The sequence below is a fragment of the Terrapene carolina genome, unplaced genomic scaffold, assembly GCF_002925995.2.
Source record: "Terrapene carolina triunguis isolate 2854851 unplaced genomic scaffold, T_m_triunguis-2.0 Scaffold130, whole genome shotgun sequence".
Taxonomy (NCBI): domain Eukaryota; kingdom Metazoa; phylum Chordata; order Testudines; family Emydidae; genus Terrapene; species Terrapene triunguis.
Window position 1 is genome coordinate 39,545,705 of NW_020664481.1, and position 19,984 is coordinate 39,565,688.

The 19,984-nt window shown below is 39.3% G+C and overlaps 2 protein-coding genes across 3 annotated transcripts in view; both read left to right on the forward strand.

Moving 5' to 3' along the window:
- NAE1 (NEDD8 activating enzyme E1 subunit 1) overlaps nucleotides 1-13,425 on the forward strand; it is a 23,668-nt gene extending 10,243 nt beyond the window's left edge. The window contains exons 10-20 of one of the 2 annotated variants that reach the window (XM_024195865.3): nucleotides 95-158; nucleotides 1,819-1,910; nucleotides 3,462-3,521; nucleotides 3,622-3,755; nucleotides 7,967-8,042; nucleotides 8,397-8,436; nucleotides 9,518-9,604; nucleotides 11,120-11,212; nucleotides 11,670-11,784; nucleotides 11,870-11,919; nucleotides 13,183-13,425. In XM_024195865.3, the coding sequence (XP_024051633.2) occupies nucleotides 95-158; nucleotides 1,819-1,910; nucleotides 3,462-3,521; nucleotides 3,622-3,755; nucleotides 7,967-8,042; nucleotides 8,397-8,436; nucleotides 9,518-9,604; nucleotides 11,120-11,212; nucleotides 11,670-11,784; nucleotides 11,870-11,919; nucleotides 13,183-13,292 (921 nt within the window). In that variant the 3' untranslated portion in view covers nucleotides 13,293-13,425. Of the gene's footprint in view, nucleotides 1-94; nucleotides 159-1,818; nucleotides 1,911-3,461; nucleotides 3,522-3,621; nucleotides 3,756-7,966; nucleotides 8,043-8,396; nucleotides 8,437-9,517; nucleotides 9,605-11,119; nucleotides 11,213-11,669; nucleotides 11,785-11,869; nucleotides 13,020-13,182 lie in introns of those variants that run through there. The other variant, XM_026652722.2, reaches the window with a different exon arrangement.
- A 5,731-nt stretch (nucleotides 13,426-19,156) lies between these two features.
- TERB1 (telomere repeat binding bouquet formation protein 1) overlaps nucleotides 19,157-19,984 on the forward strand; it is a 42,226-nt gene continuing 41,398 nt past the window's right edge. The window contains exon 1 of the mRNA XM_029911817.1: nucleotides 19,157-19,190. Within this exon, the coding sequence (XP_029767677.1) occupies nucleotides 19,157-19,190 (34 nt within the window). The remainder of the gene's footprint in view (nucleotides 19,191-19,984) is intronic.

Below are 19,984 nucleotides of genomic sequence, written 5' to 3' on the forward strand. Positions count from 1 at the left end.
GCCGAATGTTGCCGACCCCTGATCTAGAAGGTAGTCATGTGACAGCATAATTGTTTATATATTAATCTATCTTTTATTTATACTTTCAATTTAGAAAAGTGAGCAGATACCTAGGAATTACAAAGAAAAGGAAGCCTTCAGAGAGCTGATTAGACAAGGTAATATATGTTATGGGCATTTCCGCCACTATGAAAAGACATACAAGGCATAACTTGTCACTGTGGCTTGAAATTGAACTTACATCAATGCAGATTCATGATTTCTTGAATTGGTGTGTCTTAGGATCCTGAGTCTTCTTATGAAGCCATCTGGTAATACTTGTTTCTTTTTCTAAGCAAAGGCAAGCACCTTCATTCTATTGCAGTTCTTTAAAGAAAAGACAAATGCTAACTTAAGCAAAGTTAGCTATGTTTTCCAAACATTAAAATTTTGCTAAAGTAGGGATCTGGGTTTTCCTTATTAGTGGAATTAAGAGGCTATGTCATTGGTATAAAAACAGCCTGAAAATATTTGTTGGCTGATGGGCCAATGTGAAATAAGTTTGTACCCATTTCATTTTCAAATGGTTGTGTCCACATCTCTCATGCTTGCACATGCATGTGGGTGCTTATGCACACGTACAGATCAGTTCCAAAGTTATTCTTTTCTTAACAGCATCAGCAGAAAGGTCAAGGATTAAGATGAGCATGGAGGTTGAATTACTTTCTCAGCCCTAGAGGTGGTGATTCTATGGAGACACCCATTAGCGGGTAGCATGGGGAAATGTACATATCTAGTGACCATATTGTAATTAGTCTTTGGATGGAGGACTTCGCTGTTAAGGGCTGTCAATCTAGCACCCTTCACAAGCATGAAAATGTACAGAGTATTTTTAAAAGAAATGTAAATAAAGCATTTTAGGTTGCCAAAGAAACAAGGCCGTGTTATTTCCAGTTATGAACAGACTTAATTTCTGGTACAAACAAACGGATTTGTTTTTCTCTTGATATCTAAATCCTATTTACATCACTGTAAATTATTCAAGAAATTATTTATTTGCATTAAAATAAAGATTGGCTCTCTAATAGAACTGAAGTGCAGCATTTTATGCTAATTGGATTTTGCTGCAGCCTAGAGTAAGTACTCTATTCAACAGTTGTATTAAAGTGAAACCGTAGTAATTTTAACAATGATATTTACAGTCAGTAACATTTCCTTATCTCCTGTTACTTATGTTCAACTATATTTTTGTTTTGTGTCAAGTAAAGGGAGAGCTTCAGTGTTTCATAACCTGAAAGTCACTTTACAGATATCAGAAGTATTTTGATAAGTATAAGATAAAGAAACAGTTGTACGTGGTCTCATATATCTATATCTGTATAGTGATTAAAGCACTGGACAGAAATTCAGGACCTCTGGATTCTGTTACAGACTTTGATTCAAACTTCTATATAATCATGAGAAAATCACATGATCCATCTGTGCCTTAGTTTCCCTATCTGTAAAACTGGTGATAGCATTTTCCTTACATCCTATACATTTTGACGTTTAATTCAATAATGTTCATAACATGAACTTTGAGATCTTATGATGGAAGACGTCATGAGTGCAAAGTATTTTTAATACCATATGAAAGTATTTGTACACATGGATGAGGGAGAAGGTAGCCATTTTTGTCTCTTAATGTGGTGATGTATATATGTTTTGTGATGACAGAACTAGAACAGTGATATGTCACAGATTCACCAAGAGAAAATCTGATGTGTTGCCAGGACATAAATGTAATGTGGGAGGCGGAGTTTGTATTATTGCTTGTGTTATTTGTTTCTTTTCAAACAGGAATCTTAAAGAATGAAAATGGGATCCCAGAAGATGAAGAGAACTTTGAAGAAGCTATAAAAAATGTAAACACAGCACTAAATGTTACTAAGGTAAAAGTAGTTTATTAAGTTTTAAATGATGAACATAATGCATTTGAAGAGCTAAGGGGACCATGTATCTTTTGATAGTATCATTGTTTTTTCAGAACAAAAATTCCGCAGCAGATCTACAGTCAGTTATTTTGATGACCTCCTCTTATTCTCTTTATAAACCAAACAAACATTTTGGAACAACTTGGCAGGACTAGTAGTATGTGCACAAGAGGGTAGTTCCAGTTGGGCTATAATACAATGGCACAGTTGTATTGGGGAAACGTACAAAGCACCTGTCCACACACTGCCTGATTGGAGCCACTTGCTAAACTATTCTTTCTTCACTTTCATAAACACTGCATTAACTAATTTTTTTTTAATGGTCCGGATGTGTTAAGAAGAGTAAGGCTTACTTTTGGATATCAATATCATCGCATGACCATTTTTTATGAAAATTGGGTGTTTGTATCAGAGAAATGTTCCTTCTTCTAAGCTCTGCTGATTAACTAATGTTAAAGGCCTTAACTCCTCAGCAAGGAGCACAAATTCATTAAAAATACTTAGTGAAGTCAGATAGTAGAACACAGTCTTTCAAATCAGTGTCAAAAGCATTTCCACAGTATAACTTATGGTGAACATGAGTGTTTAAAAGAATTGAGTGAAATAAATTTTACAACTCTTACTAAATGTAAAGTATTCATTTGCATAAAACTTACCAGTTCTTTCTTAACCTAAATCAACAGATCTACAGAAAGTTTTTAGAGGGTTATGGATTTCCTGTAACAAACATTATATGTGTACTTGAGGCGTTACGCTTTTCTTAAAGACATGTCCAACTCACATGTATTAGCAAACCTCAGGTTACTGCAGAACTGGTCTACTCTCCAGTTAACATACTGTGTTGATTTGTGACGGGCCAAAGGAATGTTTGATGGAACAAAAACTATTTGACCAATAATATTAGTATGGACATGACCAGAATCTATTAACATTACCAAAACTAAATGCCAGGAGCATCATTTGCTATGGGGTGGGGGGCAGTCATATTTCTTCCTTTCCCCTGACTTTGGATGCAGTCATTAGGAAAGCAATAATTGTCCAATTTTTCTTATTTGTGTTGCTATTTGGTCTGTGTTGCTAAATAGTCTGTATGCTGACACACATTTCCCCCTCCTCCTGCCCCCAGAATTTTTCTGAAATGATGCCCTTGCTAAATGTATGTAATTCCTAACATTGGGGGCAAATGTTTCCATATCTTAAACCCTCTCCAGTTTTCACTGAAATTGCAAGGGTGTTGCTAAGGCCGGATTTGGTGTGTAAAGTTTGAGTTAATTAGAAGCCTACACTTTTAGCAATTGACATTTTCTAAATATGATGGTAAAGAGGTAATTTATCCTAAAGTATTTGTAGCCAGTGGGACAGATTCTTTCATGGAGGTTCAGAAAATATGACTTTTGACGTTATTTAGATATTGAATTGCCCACATAATTACTTTTGGGACAATTCTTGAATAAGAAACTTGGGTAAATACGTGTGTGTGTGTGTGTGTGTGTGTGTTTTTTCTTACAGATTCCAAGCTGTATTGAAGACATTTTTAATGATGATCGTTGCATCAATCTCACACAGCAGGTAATAAGAGTAACTAAGGATAAGATGTTTGTATAGGAATATTATTACAGATACTTTTGTGTACAAGAAAAATAAATTTCTGCTATTTGTACTCTTGCAGACGCCGTCCTTTTGGATTTTAGCTCGAGCTGTAAAAGAATTTGTAGCAAAAGAGGGGCAAGGAAATTTACCTGTCCGGGGCACTATTCCTGATATGATAGCAGATTCGGGTAAATTTATCAAATTGCAAAATGTGTAAGTATTTGAGTTTCTTCTTCAAAGACAATCAGCATTATAGTAATGGAGGGCATTGATTTAGATTTCACAGGATGGGCCAAATTCTCAGAAGCCATTTCTAAAAAAAAAAAAAAAAAAATTAGACTGTAGATGGTGCTACAACCTGGTCCTACCCTCCTATCTGGATGGACGCCAGTTTGTTTTGATTGGATCCAACTGCTGAAGCCCACATGCCTCTTAGCGCCCTGGTTCTGGGAAGTGATCACTGTTCTTACCTCTGGGTCTCTTAAGCATGTCTGAGGCAGGGATCGGCAACCTTTGGCATGCGGCCCGTCAGGGAAAGCCACTGGTGGGCCGGGACGGTTTGTTTACCTGCAGCATCCGCAGGTTCGGCCGATCGCAGCTCCCACTGGCCGCGGTTCGCTGTTGCAGGCCAATGGGGGCTGCGGGAAGCGGCGTGGGCTGGGCCATCACTTCTCGCAGCCTCCCATTGGCAATACACATTTAGCAAAGGAAGTTCTTCACCATAAACACTTACTTTTAAGCAGCACTAGTGTTTCTTGAGAAAAATGCAAACAGTCCTGAACACGTTGCCCCTCAGTGGGACTTCATGACCCCTATGAGTCTCCTCTGTGTAGTCTGAATCCTGGGCTTGACTTCTAGACTTCTGGCAGTAGAATTCCTTGCCTGTTCACTGCCCATCCACCACATGCTTTAAGCAGCCTTCTTTTAAAAGTCTATCACCTTTCTTCCTGCTGCACTTCCACTGGCAAATTTTTAGGCTCCAAATTCAGTAGGAAAAAAGTTGTTCAGTGTTAGCGGCCCTTGATTGCTCCATCACAGCTTCCTGGACATAGCTTTGGCTACAAAGTAGATGTACTAATCTACAACAACAGTTGCAATCATAAATGACATTCATAAAACAAAACAGAATTAATAATTCAATACAGACATGTCCCCGAAACTGTCATAGATGGCATTAAAATATAATGTAGATTAGATTTTAATATATTTGGGAGGAATTCTGTAAAAATGTTTTCCCTTGGGAGGAAGGGGGAGAGAGAGCGTCCCCCTGTGAGAGTTCTTCCGTGTAAGCAGAGAGAAAATGAACCTGTTGCCTCATCCTGCAAAAATGAAACCATAGCAAAGTATTAAGTGAATTATTGGATTTGCATAGGTATGAAAGACATTTTTAGTTCTCTAAATTCTTGAAGGCGTATATTGTTTTACAAACCTATTTTGTAAAATTAGAAATAATTCCTTGATATGCTTCAGTTTATATTTAAAAGGAGTATTAGCATAATGTTTCATTCATTCCCAAAAAAAAATATAGAAAATAACTATTTAAGATATGAGAGAGATAAGGTAAGTGAGGAAATGTCTTATTAGACCAACTTCCGTAGGTGAAGGGACAACCTTTTGAGCTTCCCAGAGCTCTTCCTCAGGTTTGGAGAAAGTCACCAGTGTGTCTGAGCTAAATACAAGGTGACAAATTGTTAAGCATAAGGGTTTCCATGCATGCTGTTGGAGACCATTTAAAATGAAGTGGGCAATTAAGGATTAGAAGGCAGTAGGGGATGTTATAAATTGTTGTAGTGAGCCATAAAACCAGTGTCTCTGTTAAGTACATGGTTTTTAGTGTTCAGCAGAGTTATGAATTTCAGTTCCTAGGCTTGTTTTTTGAAAGTGTTGTGCAGGTTTCCTTTGAGGATGAGGATTGAGAAGCCAGATATGGAGTGATCATTTTGTGAAAAGTGTTTTGCCCATGGGCTGTAGGGTCTTTTATAATTTTTCTTTGTGAGCTCATTTGAGAGAGTAGTGATTATCTGGTTTCATCCACATAGCTGCTGGAGTATTTAATGCACTGGATGAGGTATACCACATTTTGTGATAAGAACGTGTGTGTGACCCAGGGATCTTGAAAGGTGTGTTGGGGGGAGGTATTGGTCATTGTAGCAATGAAGATATGGCTGCAGGTTTTTCATGGATTCTGGCAGGGTCTGCTGCTGCTTTGAGTTGGTGTGTCCTGGTCTGTGGGAAGCCTGCTTCTGATGATGAGCTTGAGGGCGGGTGAGTTGTTTGAATGCCAGAAGAAGGCATTTGGAAAAGATTTCTTTCAGGATGTGGTCCCCATCAAAGATGGGTTGTTTGATAAAAGCATCAATTGTTTGATATCCCATATGTGTTCTAGAGTGGGATAGCAGGTAACAGCTAGGGGTGTGTGGTCAGTGGGTTTGGTTTTTTTTATTTATTTTTTCTTCTGTATTGAAGCAGGTTCCTTCAGGGGTATTTGTGGGATGTCATTGTTTAGTGAAGGCAGTTTTAAGTGTGTTTAGATATGTATCCCAGAATTTCTCTTTGTAGCAAATTCTGTGGTATCTGAGTGCCTGGCTATAGACAACAGGCTTCTTGGTGTGTCTGGGATGGTTGCTGGTTCCGTGGAAGTAAGTGTATTAATCTGTGGGATTTTTGTGTATAGTCAGTTGTAGGGTTCCATTGTTGCAGCTGATCTTGGTGTTCAGGAAGTTGATGCTGGTATGGTATTGGTTTTCTAGAAAGAGTTTGGTGGTTGAAGCTGTGGTGGAAATCTGTGAAGGAGTTTAGGTTGTCTCTCCAGAGGATGAAAATATCAACATATCTCAGGTATAGCATTGGTTTTATGGTGTATTTGTCCAGAAATTCTTCTCGAGATGCCCCATGAAAAGGTTGGTATATTAGGGAGCCATCCTAGTACCCACAGCTGTTCCCATTGTTTGGACAAAGTGATTGTTGTTAAATGTAAACTTGTGGGTGAAGATGAAATGGATCAGTTTGATGTGTTTGGGTTGGATTTTCGAGCACTGTTCATTATCTTGTACGGTGTTTGAAGCAGGCAGCAATGCCATCATGGTAAGGGATGTTGGTGTATAAGGAGATGACATCCATGCAGAGGTGAAAGTAAGCCGGTCCGGCATACCGGCAAGAGATGGTACGCCGTGCCGGACTGGACCGGCTTCTCCAGTGGTGATTTAAAGGGCCCAGGGCTCCAGCCACTGCGGGGAGCCCCGGACCCTTTAAATCACCGCTGGAGCTCCGGCAGCCGGGCTTGGATGGGGATTTAAAGGTCCTGGAGCTCCGGCCCTGCAGCGGAGCTCCGGCGGTGCTTTAAAGGGCCCGGGGCTTCCCGCAGTGGCAGGAGCACCAGGCCCTTTAAATCCCCGCCCGAGCCTGGCTGCTGGAGCCGGGCTCCGACGGGGATTTAAAGGGCCCAGGGCTTCCCGCAGCAGTTGGAGCCCCGGGCCCTTTAAATCACCTCTGGAGCCCTGACGCCACTACCCCAGCCCTAGCCTGAGCCCTTTAATTCGCCCCTGAGCCCCGGGGCTCCCAGATGCCTCTGCAGCTGGTAGCTCTGGGGTGATTTAAAGGCCCTGGGGCTCCCAGCCACAGCTGGAGCCCCAGGACTTTTAAATCTTGAAAGGCCCCACCTCTTCCAGTTGAGGCCCCATCCTGCTCAGGACTCCTGCGTACCGGTAAGTCCCTTAATTTACCTTCATCCCTGTATCCATGGTGGCAGTGATGGTGTTCTGGGAGAGGTTGCTGATATTCTTGAGTTTCTTGAGGAAGTCAGTTGTGTCTTGGAGGAAGCTGGCCTTTTGTGTGGCATATGGTTTGAGGATGGTTTCTGAGAGTCCTGATATTCCTTCAGTAAAAGTGTTGTGGCCAGATATGATGGGTCTGCCTGGGTTCCCTTGTTATTTAAGGTATAGCACTTTGAGCTTCATAGTGTGTCCTGCTACTGAGGTGCTTGGGTTGCTGCCCAAAGAATTAATACAATATAATTAAAACATCATAAAATACAATATAAAAATTGGTCAGTTGTATTTGTATAGTATACTTGGTTCAAAGTTTTCTTTAGTGCTGGTCCTCTCATTGTTGAAAGGAATTAGTATTTTTTGCCCTGTAACTTTCCACAGTAATATTCCTTTTAATGCTTACTAATGGCAAAGTCATTCCAGTGCACTGAGTTATGAAGCTGCTTCTACAAGTAACTTAGAGCTACAGCAAAACAGTCATGTGACTGGTACCATTGGCTCTTCTGCTGCTGAGGTAGCTGATCTTCTGACTTTATTCATGTTTACAACAGATAGGGTAAGAATGGTTATAAAAGTGTTCAATTTTAGGGTCTTAAAATAAAACTGTAGCTTTAAACTACAGTTTAAACTATTAAAACTATTTCTTACCCTTTACAGATACCGTGAAAAAGCAAAGAAAGATGCTGCTGCTGTGGGTAACCATGCTGCTAAATTGTTACAGTCAATAGGCAAGGTAGTTACGTTAGAACCTCATTTAATTTCTCTCAAAAGGACAATAATTTTCCATGTAGTCCGTAAAGAATGGGGAAAGGAGCAAAATAGAGACAGTAAAGAGCTGACTTTACTACCACATTCTCTTGGAGAGTCTTACTAATATGATTATACTATACGTACAGTGTGTGTATTTCTGCATTGTTTGTACTTTCCTGTGACTATTTAGAATGTTAAGTGAAAGGGACATATGAACACATAATAAGTCTTCCTTGGATAATATTTGATCTAACATCCATTTCAGTATAACTTTGAAAATGTAAATCTTCTAACCATTGTCTTGTGCAGGAACAAACATATTCTTGTTCCTTTGCAGGCACCAGAGTCAATTTCACAGAAAGAGTTAAAATTGCTTTGTAAGTATCTTTGAATTTTGAATTACGTCATTCTTGTTTTATGCACATACAAATTTTCAAGAAGTCTTAAAATTATTCACAGTGTAGGTTTAATCTCTAGCTCAGTATTTGAATCAAACGTTGTGCCTTTTCCTGAGAAGTAATGGACACAAATATCTCCCACTGACTTCAATAGAAGTTGCAAGTGCTTAGCGCCTGTCAGAATAAGGTGCATGGAAAGCTATAGGCAGATGGCTGAATGTTATCTGCCCACAAAAATAAAATAAAATAAAATTAATTACTGATGATTCTGGATGGAACTACTGTTCATTTGGGCAAAATTTGTTTTACCCTTGTATGTTAATAAATACTAGGGCATATGACAAGGAAAACAGCAGCCATCTGAAACTATAAGTATTTGTTGTATTTGAAGTGCTGTAGTTGTGGCATGTATTTAGAGTTTTTGGTTTGTTTGAGGTGGTTTTTTCCCCCTTCCCTATGTTCATCCATATTTGTCTATTTTTTTTCTTCCCCTTTCTGCCATTTTACCACTGCCACAGGTTCACTCTTGCCCATCCCCAACCACTGATTTTTTTTAGAATGTTGCTCTCTCTAGATTGCCTGTTGCCACAGAGAGAGTAGGCAGCGCTGCAGGAAGCAGCATTATTTAGTGCAACTTAGGAAAGAGAACAGCTTTTGGGAGGATGGAGGAAGAAAATGTGGGGCTGATGCCTGTGGTCCAACAGATGACCATAAAAGAGGAGGAGGATGGGGCATCATCCTTTCTGGAGTCTGGTACCACATGTATTGACAATCCTTATCACAGTGCAATAGGCAACATGACTGGAATTTTGAAGTACACAAATATAGAACATTTTAATAAAACTGTTTACCTTCATAGACCTATAAAGAAAAATTACTTATCTAAAAGATTTTATTACATTGCACCATTGAAGAAATACAATAAAAAACTAAAATAACATCAGTTGGTGATAGATTTACTCTAGATTGTTTAACAGTAAGTAAATTCTGAAATGCTGAAGAAAATATTGCACCCTTTTAACCAGTACTCCAATATTTCTTTTCTGTGTTCTTTGTTCAGGCAACAACTCAGCGTTTCTTCGAGTAGTGCGGTGTAGATCCCTTTCTGAAGAGTATGGTTTAAATACATTTAACAAGGATGAAATTAGTAAGGACTTTCTATTTTTATTTATTCGTAGTTTTTCTTTGAACCTCTTTCTTTTATCATGAAACCATACTTAAACAGAAAATACATATCGTATATATTTCAAAGCATAATTTAAAAATATTTTTTATGACAATTTTGTTTTAAAAGCTCAAAGATGAGCCACTGAATTAATGTGTGTGGTAGTTTTCCCTGGCAGATATTTTCTCTTCAACAGCCATGTAAGTAAAACATTCATCCTCATCAAGGTGTTATAGTCTTTAAATTATATTCTCTCCTGTCGGACTTAAGTTTTTTGTAACAGGAGCTAGAAAGGTTCTTCCTCAGGAGCAAATATTTAATTATCTTTTTTTAGCTACTGACAGTTGTTGTATTTTGTGAATAAATTATGTGGCAAAGTATCATTTAATAACAATTAGGCAAATAACTGCTACAGACTTTTCAAACATACATAACTCCAAATTCCAAGGTAAATACTAAAAGGGAAACAGCAGTCGTTTAGAAAAACAGCACTCGTTTAGTATGTGTCTTTTCAGTCTTGTCATAAAGTTTTGGCCAAAAGAATTGTTTTTTTGTTTATCACATTCACAAAGTACATAAGTAAAATTTCCTTGAACTGGTTCATATTATGTTGGGTACAGTAATTCAGGAACTTGTTTAATTTTACATTTAAAAAGCTCAATATGTATTGTCCCTACATCATTTTTTGTGCCTATCTTAAGGAGACTTCCATTTATTATATAATTATTGCCCTTAGTGTTTCTTTTGTAAATATACATTATAAATAGGCTTGGAAGGATTAGATTTGTATTGGTAAACATTGATTTCACGAATGAAAATGAACAAAACAAATAGTTCCATTGATTTAAAAATCAAAATTTACAGATAAGCAAAATCTTCTTGAAGTAAGAGTTTGACTTTAGGATATTTCCTTTGTGTATTTTGATGTAATGTTGACAATTTGTTTTTTAATGGTTATAAAGTTTAACTTTTTGACTCTCAATATCTACTGTCTTTAAAATAATTGGCTGACCTCCCCCCTATAATTTCCTTCAACTGTGTATATTTAAATCAACAAAAATATTTTAAAATGCTTAAAAATAGACTATTATCCATCACAATTATAAAAATATAAAAATAAAGTTCTGCCAAGTGTAATTATGAAACTCGAATTGTGACTCAGGGTAAATATCACAACCAAGCAATTGTTGGCATTGGTGGAGTTTAAGTAAGAACAGGTGGACAGCTCCAAACTGAGATTATATAAAAATATATGGGTACATAACATTTAGTATACTTCGTCACTTACATATCTAAACAATCCATCACTAAAACTTGAAGGGGAGACCTCTCAGTTGTCTCCCATGGGGGTGTGGTGGCGAAACTGTAAAAAATGCGTTTTTTACATTCAAGCAAATGTGAAATACTTTTATCATTCCATCTATTTCCAAGTCTATTTTAAACCAATTTAAAATCTGTATTTTTGGGTTTTTTTTGTTTTTTTTTAATCATTTTCAGTTTCCAGCATGGATAATCCAGACAGTGAGATAGTGCTATACTTAATGCTACGAGCTGTGGATAGATTTTATAAACAGCATGGTAGATACCCAGGTAGGTTATTACAATAGTTTTAGATACATATCAGTCACTCTAGGAAATATACCAATCTAATTTATGATACAGTAATACATATGAACTATAAAAATGATTAAGCAAATATTTGAACTAAACTAGAGTACGTTTATTGTGCAAATATTACGAAGTGACCAGATGCTTAAGATTAACAAATGAATGCAGATTGATGATGATGGTTTTAATTGCTTGTAAAAATTAGTTAAATTACATGATGATTTAGTATTCTGCTGAATGAACATCATCAGTGGTATTTGATTGTTCAGTATTGTTAGAGCTAAAATTAAATACGAATGTATGTTACTTGAATAAAAATGTTAATGACTGCAATAACAAACAAGGTAATCATAGCACAATTTTAAAAAAATTATTGGATGTGTTAACTCTGGCATATTAAAGTCCAATGAGGAGAAATGGCTCATAATTTATGTCCTAGGTGTGTATAACTACCAAGTGGAAGATGATATTGGAAAATTGAAATCTTGCCTCAGTGGTTTTCTTCAGGAATATGGGCTGTCTGTAACAGTGAAGGATGATTATGTCCATGAATTGTAAGTATTGTATGATAAGATGTCACTTTCATTAGTTTATTTAAACTGCCCTAAAATACTAATTATTTTACTTTTTGCTATCTAGTTGTCGCTATGGAGCTGCTGAGCCACATACTATCGCTGCATTCTTGGGAGGTAAGAATACCACTTTATTTTCACAGGTCCATTTAGAACTGTCAACGGAGCTATTTTTGAGCCCAATTTTTATTATTTTAATAGAATTCCTCTTCAGTATATTTGGAGCAAAGGGAATAACTATGGGCTGCAGACAAAGACTGCATTAGTACTGCAACATTTTAAAGTCGGTGTGTCATATGCTATATGGAAAAAGTTGTCTGAGAAAGTGATCAGATTGGAATAAAAGAAATAATGGGAAATTACAAAATGACCTTATTAGGCCAGTTATACTACTTGTACTTTTATTACTCTAGTTTAAAATAAAATTTATAATGTGTATATGTGACTAGTGAAAGTATAAAAATCTGAAGCATTGACGGAAACAATAGCACAATATGACTAATTTTAATTTAGTTCTAATTTCAGTGTAGACATTGCTAACTCTGCGAACTTTGTAAATCTGTACCTAACCAACATTGCCTTATTTCAGGCTGCAATAAATATTTTATAACCAAGATGTAAATCATTTTGAAATGTATATAATAGAAGTATTATTGCAATCTTAACTGTTTTTGCTTACTTGTCTTCTTACAGTACCAGTTGAAGTGTTAGTTATATAAACAACTTGGATTTTTTTTAAAGGTTAAAGAAAATTATATTGCCATGGGTGTACGTGGTACTTTAGAAAAATGTATGAAGACAAGATCAGGGTTCTTAAGAGTTTATAATGGCAAAGAAAACGTGAACACAGTATTTTTATAGAGGTATTAAAAGGGGTTATAGCAATAAAATAAAATTTAAGAGCTTGTTCAACAGTTAAAGAAATAAATGTAGAGAAGCTAATTACTAGCTAAGTTTTCTGTCACCTGAATTTTCCAATACTCAGACTCTAGACTGCATAATCTCTTTTGAAAGGAAAGGGGATTATTGAATGGGAGGGGAGGAAGTGTTTTAGAAAAATGGTTGATTAGGAAAAAAATCAGGTTAGGGGATGTAGACACTTCTCTTGTATTAATTCAGAAAGATCAGTTTCTTTTTCACCAGTTCACATGATAAAATATTTACATAAACTTATATGTATATGCCTCTTTAAAAAATTGAATTGAAAAATACCAAATCACTTTATGCCCTGATTCAGGAAAGCATTTAAACTCAGTCTATCAAACTGTTTCATCTTTATATTGCAATCTGCACCAGATACTGTTGCTCTTTTTGTTTGTTTGTTTTTTTTAAATATAATTACCTGCCAACGTTATTCTTTTTCCCCCTTCACTTTAATAGGTGCTGCTGCTCAAGAGGTTGTCAAAGTAATTACAGGACAATTTGTAATTTTTAATAACACCTATATTTACAGTGGAATGTCACAGACATCAGCAACTTTCCAGTTGTAGAACAACTATGGTATATATGTTGGAAACTGTAATTGCCGTCAGGTTTGCTCCATTCTGTAAAATATCACTAGTGTGGTGTGGTACCAATAACTAAACTCTTCTGTATTTTCCTCCATATTAAAATCTTACTGCAAATAAAGGGTACTTTTATTTTATTCTGAGGACAAGACAAGTAATTCACACCATAAAATGGAAGATATTTGTTTTCATGTAATATGTAGAATTTTCTGATCATTATTTCTTCAAGTGTCTTCAAACAATGCAATGTCTATTCTGTGGTAACAGAAGTTAAACGTAGTTACTTACACCTTGCTGACTTATCTCAAAGCAGAGACTTGTTGAACCACTCTACTTGGTCCATAATTAGCCTCTTTATAAAAGCGTCTAAGCAAAATAATAATAAACCCTTGTACCTGAAACCTGTTAATGTAAGGAAGTACTAGAACAGTATTTTAATTGGGAGTTTAATAAACTATGGGAAAATAATCCTCTTAAACCTGGGCCCTGTGGCACAAGAGGGAGAATTGGCATCATCCTGCCACAACTATGTAGCTTTGTGTAGTAATCCAAAAATGCTGAAGACTGTGATAGTATTAAAAGCATTTTGGATGGAAACAGGTGAGAGAGAGAGATGGGGGGGGGGGTGCTTTCATCCTTACCACCTTTACCAGAAGAAACCCACTAAGCACTGAGTCATCAATCATTGTTCCCAAGGAAGGTTGTAGAAGACTCGCGACAGGTGCACGAAGAGGGAGCGCGCCTAACCCCTCTGTACGGCCAGCTCTCCGTGGGGAGGGGAGGACAGTGCGTGGGGACCGTGTTAAATGTTGCGTGGCGAACTCGGCGCTAGTTCGTAAAGGCCGTGCCCTACATTTCAGCTTGGACCGGGGCAGAGGTTAGGGGCCCACTGACAGGGCGCTGCACGCGCTGCCCTCCAGCAACAGCGCGACTGTCTGCTAGAGCAGCCTGAGGCGGGAGAGGCAAGCGGGTCGCTCCCACCAGGCGCGGGGCTGAGGCGCCCTGCAGGAGCGAGCGTCCCTCTCCGCAGACCGCGCGGGGATCTCCCCGCGGAGAGACGGCGGGGGCCGGTATGTCTCTGACTGAAAAGTGGTCGCTTTCTCCCGTCTTCCGTGGGGTGACTGAAACCCCGGAGGGAGGGAGCGGCCCTGCCCTGCCTTTTGACAGCTCTTCGCCCTGCAGCTGCAAGAGCAACGGCTCTGAGAAGCGGCCAGTGACGCTCATAGCCGTACGCGGGGCGAACTGCTGCCGCGCTCAGCGCCAGGACCCGGCCCCTTCTCCACACAGGCTGGTTCAGTCGGCTGGGCGGGAAACAGGCGACACCCTGCAGCTGTGGGCGCTGGTGCCGTGCCGGCAGGGCAGAGCAGAGCTGCTAATGGGGTGACTGGGCTATGTCTACACTGCAGTTGGACATCCGCGGCTGGCCTGGGCTAAGGGCTGTTTCCTTGTGGGGTGTAGATGTGCAGGCTCCTGCTGCAGCGCCGAGCTCTAGGACCCCGCGAGGTGGGAGGGTCACAGAGCTCGCTGCAAAGTCTATACCGCAGTGAAACAGCCCCTTAGCCCGAGCCCCATGAGCCTGGATCAGCAGACACGGGCCACCCATGGGTGTCAAACTGCAGTGTACCCATACCCTTGGAGCCTCGTGCCAGCTAGGACAAGCCCAGGGACAAGCGGTAACTTTGGGAAGGGGCAAAGGGGTCATTCTGCCCTTCAGCCTGTTACGTGCGAGGTGGGGCCAGTGTGCCTGGCTCTAGGGCCTGCTCCCCCTGTCTTCCCCACACACACCAGGGCTGCCCAGACTTCAGGGGGCCTGGGGCAAAGCCATTTCGGGGGCCCTGTCCATAAAAAAAAAGTTGCAATACTATAGAATACTATATTCTCGTGGAGGCCCCTGGGGCAAATTGCCCCACTTGCCCCCTCCCCCCCCGGGCGGCCCTGCCACACACACTGACTCTGGGAAGGTGATGTTGCCCTAGGGTCTCTATTGCCTGAGCAGATACAGAAAAAGGCAACAAAAATGATTAGGGGTGTGAGTAGAGATTAATATAGGGTGACCAGATGTCTCGATTTTATAGGGACAGTCCCGATTTTGGGGTCTTTTTCTTATATAGGCTCCTATTACCCTCCCCACCCCACCCCACCCCTGTCCCAGTTTTTCACATTTGCTGTCTGGTCATCCTAGATGAATAAAACTGGGATTTTTCGGCTTGAAAAAGAGACGACTGGGGGGGATATGAGAGAGGTCTATAAAATCATGGCTGGTTTAGCGAAAGTAAATAAGGAAGTGTTATGAGAAGGAGTAAACACAAGAACTAGGGGTCACCAAATGAAATTAATAAACAGAGGGTTTAAAAGGAAGTATTTCTTCACACAATGCATACTCTTTGCCAGAGGATATTGTGAAGGCCAAGACTATAACAGGGTTCAAAAAAGAACTAGATAAGTTCATAGAGGATAGGGCCATTAATGGCTATTAGCCAGGATGGACAGGGATTCAAAACCATGCTCTGAAGTGGCTCTCTAGCCTTTGTTTGCCAGAAACTGGGAACGGGCGACAGGGGATGGATCATTTGATTATCCGTTCTGTTCATTCCTCTGAAGCATCTGGCATTGGCCACTGTCGAAAGACAAGATACTGGGCTAGATGGACCATTGTTCTGACCCAGTATGGCTGTTCTTATGTTCATGTAGGCCTTTTGATTGTACAGGGGACAGGGGTGCCCTGAAAGCTCAACCAACCTCTGAGTGATCATAGCATCTCAGCAGAATGGGTGGGGGAAAGCACTTGAGTTGCAGCCTGATCTCTGTCTAGTGTGGGATTCTAAAATCCCTAACGTCTGCTTGGGGCGGCGTAGAGTGGACCAATAGTTTGTTTTTTTTCTGTGCCTGATTCCTGCAATTAATTGTTTCCCACCCCACTCATTGAAATCATTAACATATGTGAGCCATTGTGGGGGGGAGGGGGAGCGATGGAATGAACACATAGGTGGCAGACTAGGGGATCAGAAATGATGACCATCCTAAGTGCTGTAAGTTCACCAAGTTGTTACCAATGAATGATAAACACGCTGGTATGTTTGGAAATATAGAGGTCAGATCCTCAGCTGCTATAAACTGTCATGATTTCAATGAAGCTGTGATAGTTTACACCAGCTGACAATCTATCCCTAGGATTTAAAAAACTTACAGTTTTAAAAAAGGGCTTAATTAGCAGCCAGAGAGAATTTTGGATTTTTCCTTTCTATTTGGTGTTACCGCAGAATGATAGCCTGAAATCGGCTTGAGTGTCTGGAATGTTCTCATCCACTTTGAAAAGCATTCCCCTGACCTCATTTTTGTAGGTACTTTTCTGAATATTATAAGCCAAGTGTTTCCTTATTGCTGTACAAAAATACAAATAGGCCTGTATTTGGGAATATATTATTTGGGTTAGATATCCTTAGCTGACGGAGAAGAAAGAATGTTTTTGTCTTCTACCCTATATCAAACTTATAGGCTTCACAAAAGTTCTCTGCTGCAGCAGAGCCTGATGACTTACTCAGCTTGGCTCTGGTCTGTGATATTATAATGAAGCAGATCTACTGATACATAACAATGGGAGGTTTATAAAATGATATTTTATGTACGGGGTCTCTCAGAAAAAGTCCATTTAAAAAGTATTCAAGTAGACTCTGATCTTAAAAGTATTCAAAACTAGCAATGCACATTACAAAAAAATCATGTTTGTAATCATAAACTTAAAAAAAAATTACTTCAGCTGAACTGAAAATGATACTTGAAGCTCCAAGGTGAGAAAGGTCAGTCCTTTGCTAAATAAATAAATAGGAAGCTGATCTAGTATTCTGTCAGCCTCACAATGTGGCCTCTGTGGGAAGCAGAGGGAGACTGGGAGGCTACAGAGTTTTCTGTCATTGGCAGAGGATCAGGAGAGAGAGAGTGTGTAAGAATAGGATGAGAATGGAAGAAGAGTCCTTCCTGCTTAAAAAACTCAACCTCTCCCTCTCAAGTCATTTGTGTGGTTGACAGATTTAAGGGGACTGGGAAGGTCCTTGTACATGAGCCATTCTGTGAAGCAGTGAGGAAATGAGGCAAAGGGAAGATCAAGAATTCTTAGTGAAGGCAAGAACTGTCCTCTTTTATGATAGCATTGTGATATTTCTCAAAGGCACTACTCTGATGCCACTAAGTAGCCATAAAATTAGCTTAACCAACCCCCTTGAAATTCCCACATTGAGCTGGAGAATCTTCAAGGGGCTTAAAGATACTATAGTGGCTTGAGGCCTACCTTTGTTGACCCTGGGCACATTTGTCATGTCCAGGGAAAAGGAAATGTAGTTGGGTTATGTTTATGCTCCAGGAATTCTCAGTTGCTGGATTAATCTCTTGGGAGCTGCGGGTAGTCAGTGTAATTTACAGCAGCTCTCAATCTGCTCTAATTTGCTTGCAAGTGACTGGACTGATGCAGACCGGCCCAAGCATTTGGGGACTGTGGCTTTAAGCCAGGGGTCATCAACCTTTCAGAAGTGGTGTGCCGAGACTTCATTTATTCACTCTAATTTAAGGTTTCGCGTGCCAGTCATACATTTTAACATTTTTAGAAGGTCTCTTTCTATAAGTGTATAATATATACCTAAACTATTGTTGTATGTAAAGTAAATAAGGTTTTTAAAATGTTTAAGAAGCTTCATTTAAAATTAAATTAAAATGCAGAGCCCCCCCGGACCGGTGGTCAGGACCCAGGCAGTGTGAGTGCCACTGAAAATCAGCTTGCGTGCCGCCTTCGGCACACGTGCCATAGGTTGCCTACCCCTGCTTTAAGCTATCTTTGTGCTCCCCATTCCTAAGTCTCACTCTGAATGCTGCTCTGTTGGACCAAAGGATCAGGGCTCTTATTTGTTTTTAGAGTTGAAATTGTGAATTTTTCTGATTTGATGTCAAATATGCTAATTTTACTAATCATTTAAATATTAAAATCTTAATTGAAGGAGTTGCCTCTGCAGTCCATGTTCCATCAAATGTCTTTGTTTTTGATCCATACTGGTTTTTAAACAGTCATAAGTGTATGCAATGCAAGGTTTGGTTGCTCCTCATTAGTGGTAACAGCAGGAGCTAGAAGGTCATAGATTTCCTTTGAAAACTTGAACTACTAGTTTTTAAATTGACCAGTGGTTCCATATCATCAGCAAGCAGTTGAAGTAAGTGGGCAGCCAGACGTAGGGGGAGAAAGTGTGGCAGTTTTTTTGAGATAAATAACATACCGGTAATCAAGATTAAAAATGTGTGAGGTTGGGAGTTTTTATCTTTACATGCATCCCAATGGTAGAACCAAATTACTTTGTCTACAAAATAAAATGGGATAAAACCCCTTGTAGTTGCAGTAGTATATTACCTTCTAATGATACCTCTCCGAAGGGAATCTTTTTCATTCATGTATCAGAGGGGTAGCCGTGTTAGTCTGGATCTGTAAAAAGAAACAGAGAGTCCTGTGGCACCTTTAAGACTAACAGATGTATTGGAACATAAGCTTTCGTGGGTGAATGCCCACTTCGTCGGATGCATGAATCTGACGAAGTGGCAGGCATTCACCCACGAAAGCTTATGCTCCAATACATCTGTTAGTCTTAAAGGTGCCACAGGACTCTCTGTTGCCTTTTTCATTCATGATCACACTGATTTGGGTGTATGTCATATGGCATGTAATTTAAAAATCAAATAACCAGAAGAGGAGGGAGGATGTTGTAAGAAAGTTGGCATGATGGACTTATACTGTATGTACACTTTTTGTGAACTGCTGAGAAAGTGCCTTTTCTTACCGTTGCAGGGTAAAAATAAGAATACAATCGAAAATGGAAAATATAGAAGTACAGAACACACAATGTGGTAAGATCTCTGGAATAACTTGTCATATCTGAATCTGTTTTTCACTGTTTTACCAGACTCTGATGGTAGCTGGGCTACCATGGGGATAGGTGACTGTTGGATGAATTTGCTTGTGCCTTGCTACTATATTCATATATTTGGATTAAATGTTGTGATGAAGATACTAGACAAAGCTAATGGCATAATTCAGACACTAAATTGTGTCCATATGAAATCACATGTTTTTGATAATTATTGTTTCCACATTTATCTCTATTTTCATTTAACCATTTATATTCCTTGAAATCACCAAAGCATTGTGAGTTTTAAGAGAAATTCAGTAGCTACTATTAACAGAAGTGGTAAAATAATTATTAATAAAGTCACCTTGATAGCACACTCAAGACCTTAAAGGCCAGATTTTCAAAGTATTTAGGCATCTAAAGATGCAGATATGTGCTTAGTGGAATTTTTGAAAGCACATAGGCATTTAACTCTTATGGGAGTTAGATGTATAGGCACTTTTGAAAATCCCACTAGGCACCTCTCTGCATCTTTAGGTGCCTAAATCTGACCATATCTTCTCAACAGTTCATCTGTCCTTAGGATGTGGTCCAACTCCCAGTGCTAGTTGGATTAGTCTCTTAATTATTGAGATTATGTCCTGGTTGGTGGTGAGTGTCCTAAACTCACTCTTGCTGAAGACAATTGAAGGGCACTCGGCACCTGGCAGGATTGAGCCCTAAAAGAGAATTTGCTATACCAAACACCCAGCTTCTCCTGATTTGTCCTTGAAGGTTTTATTTATACAGTAC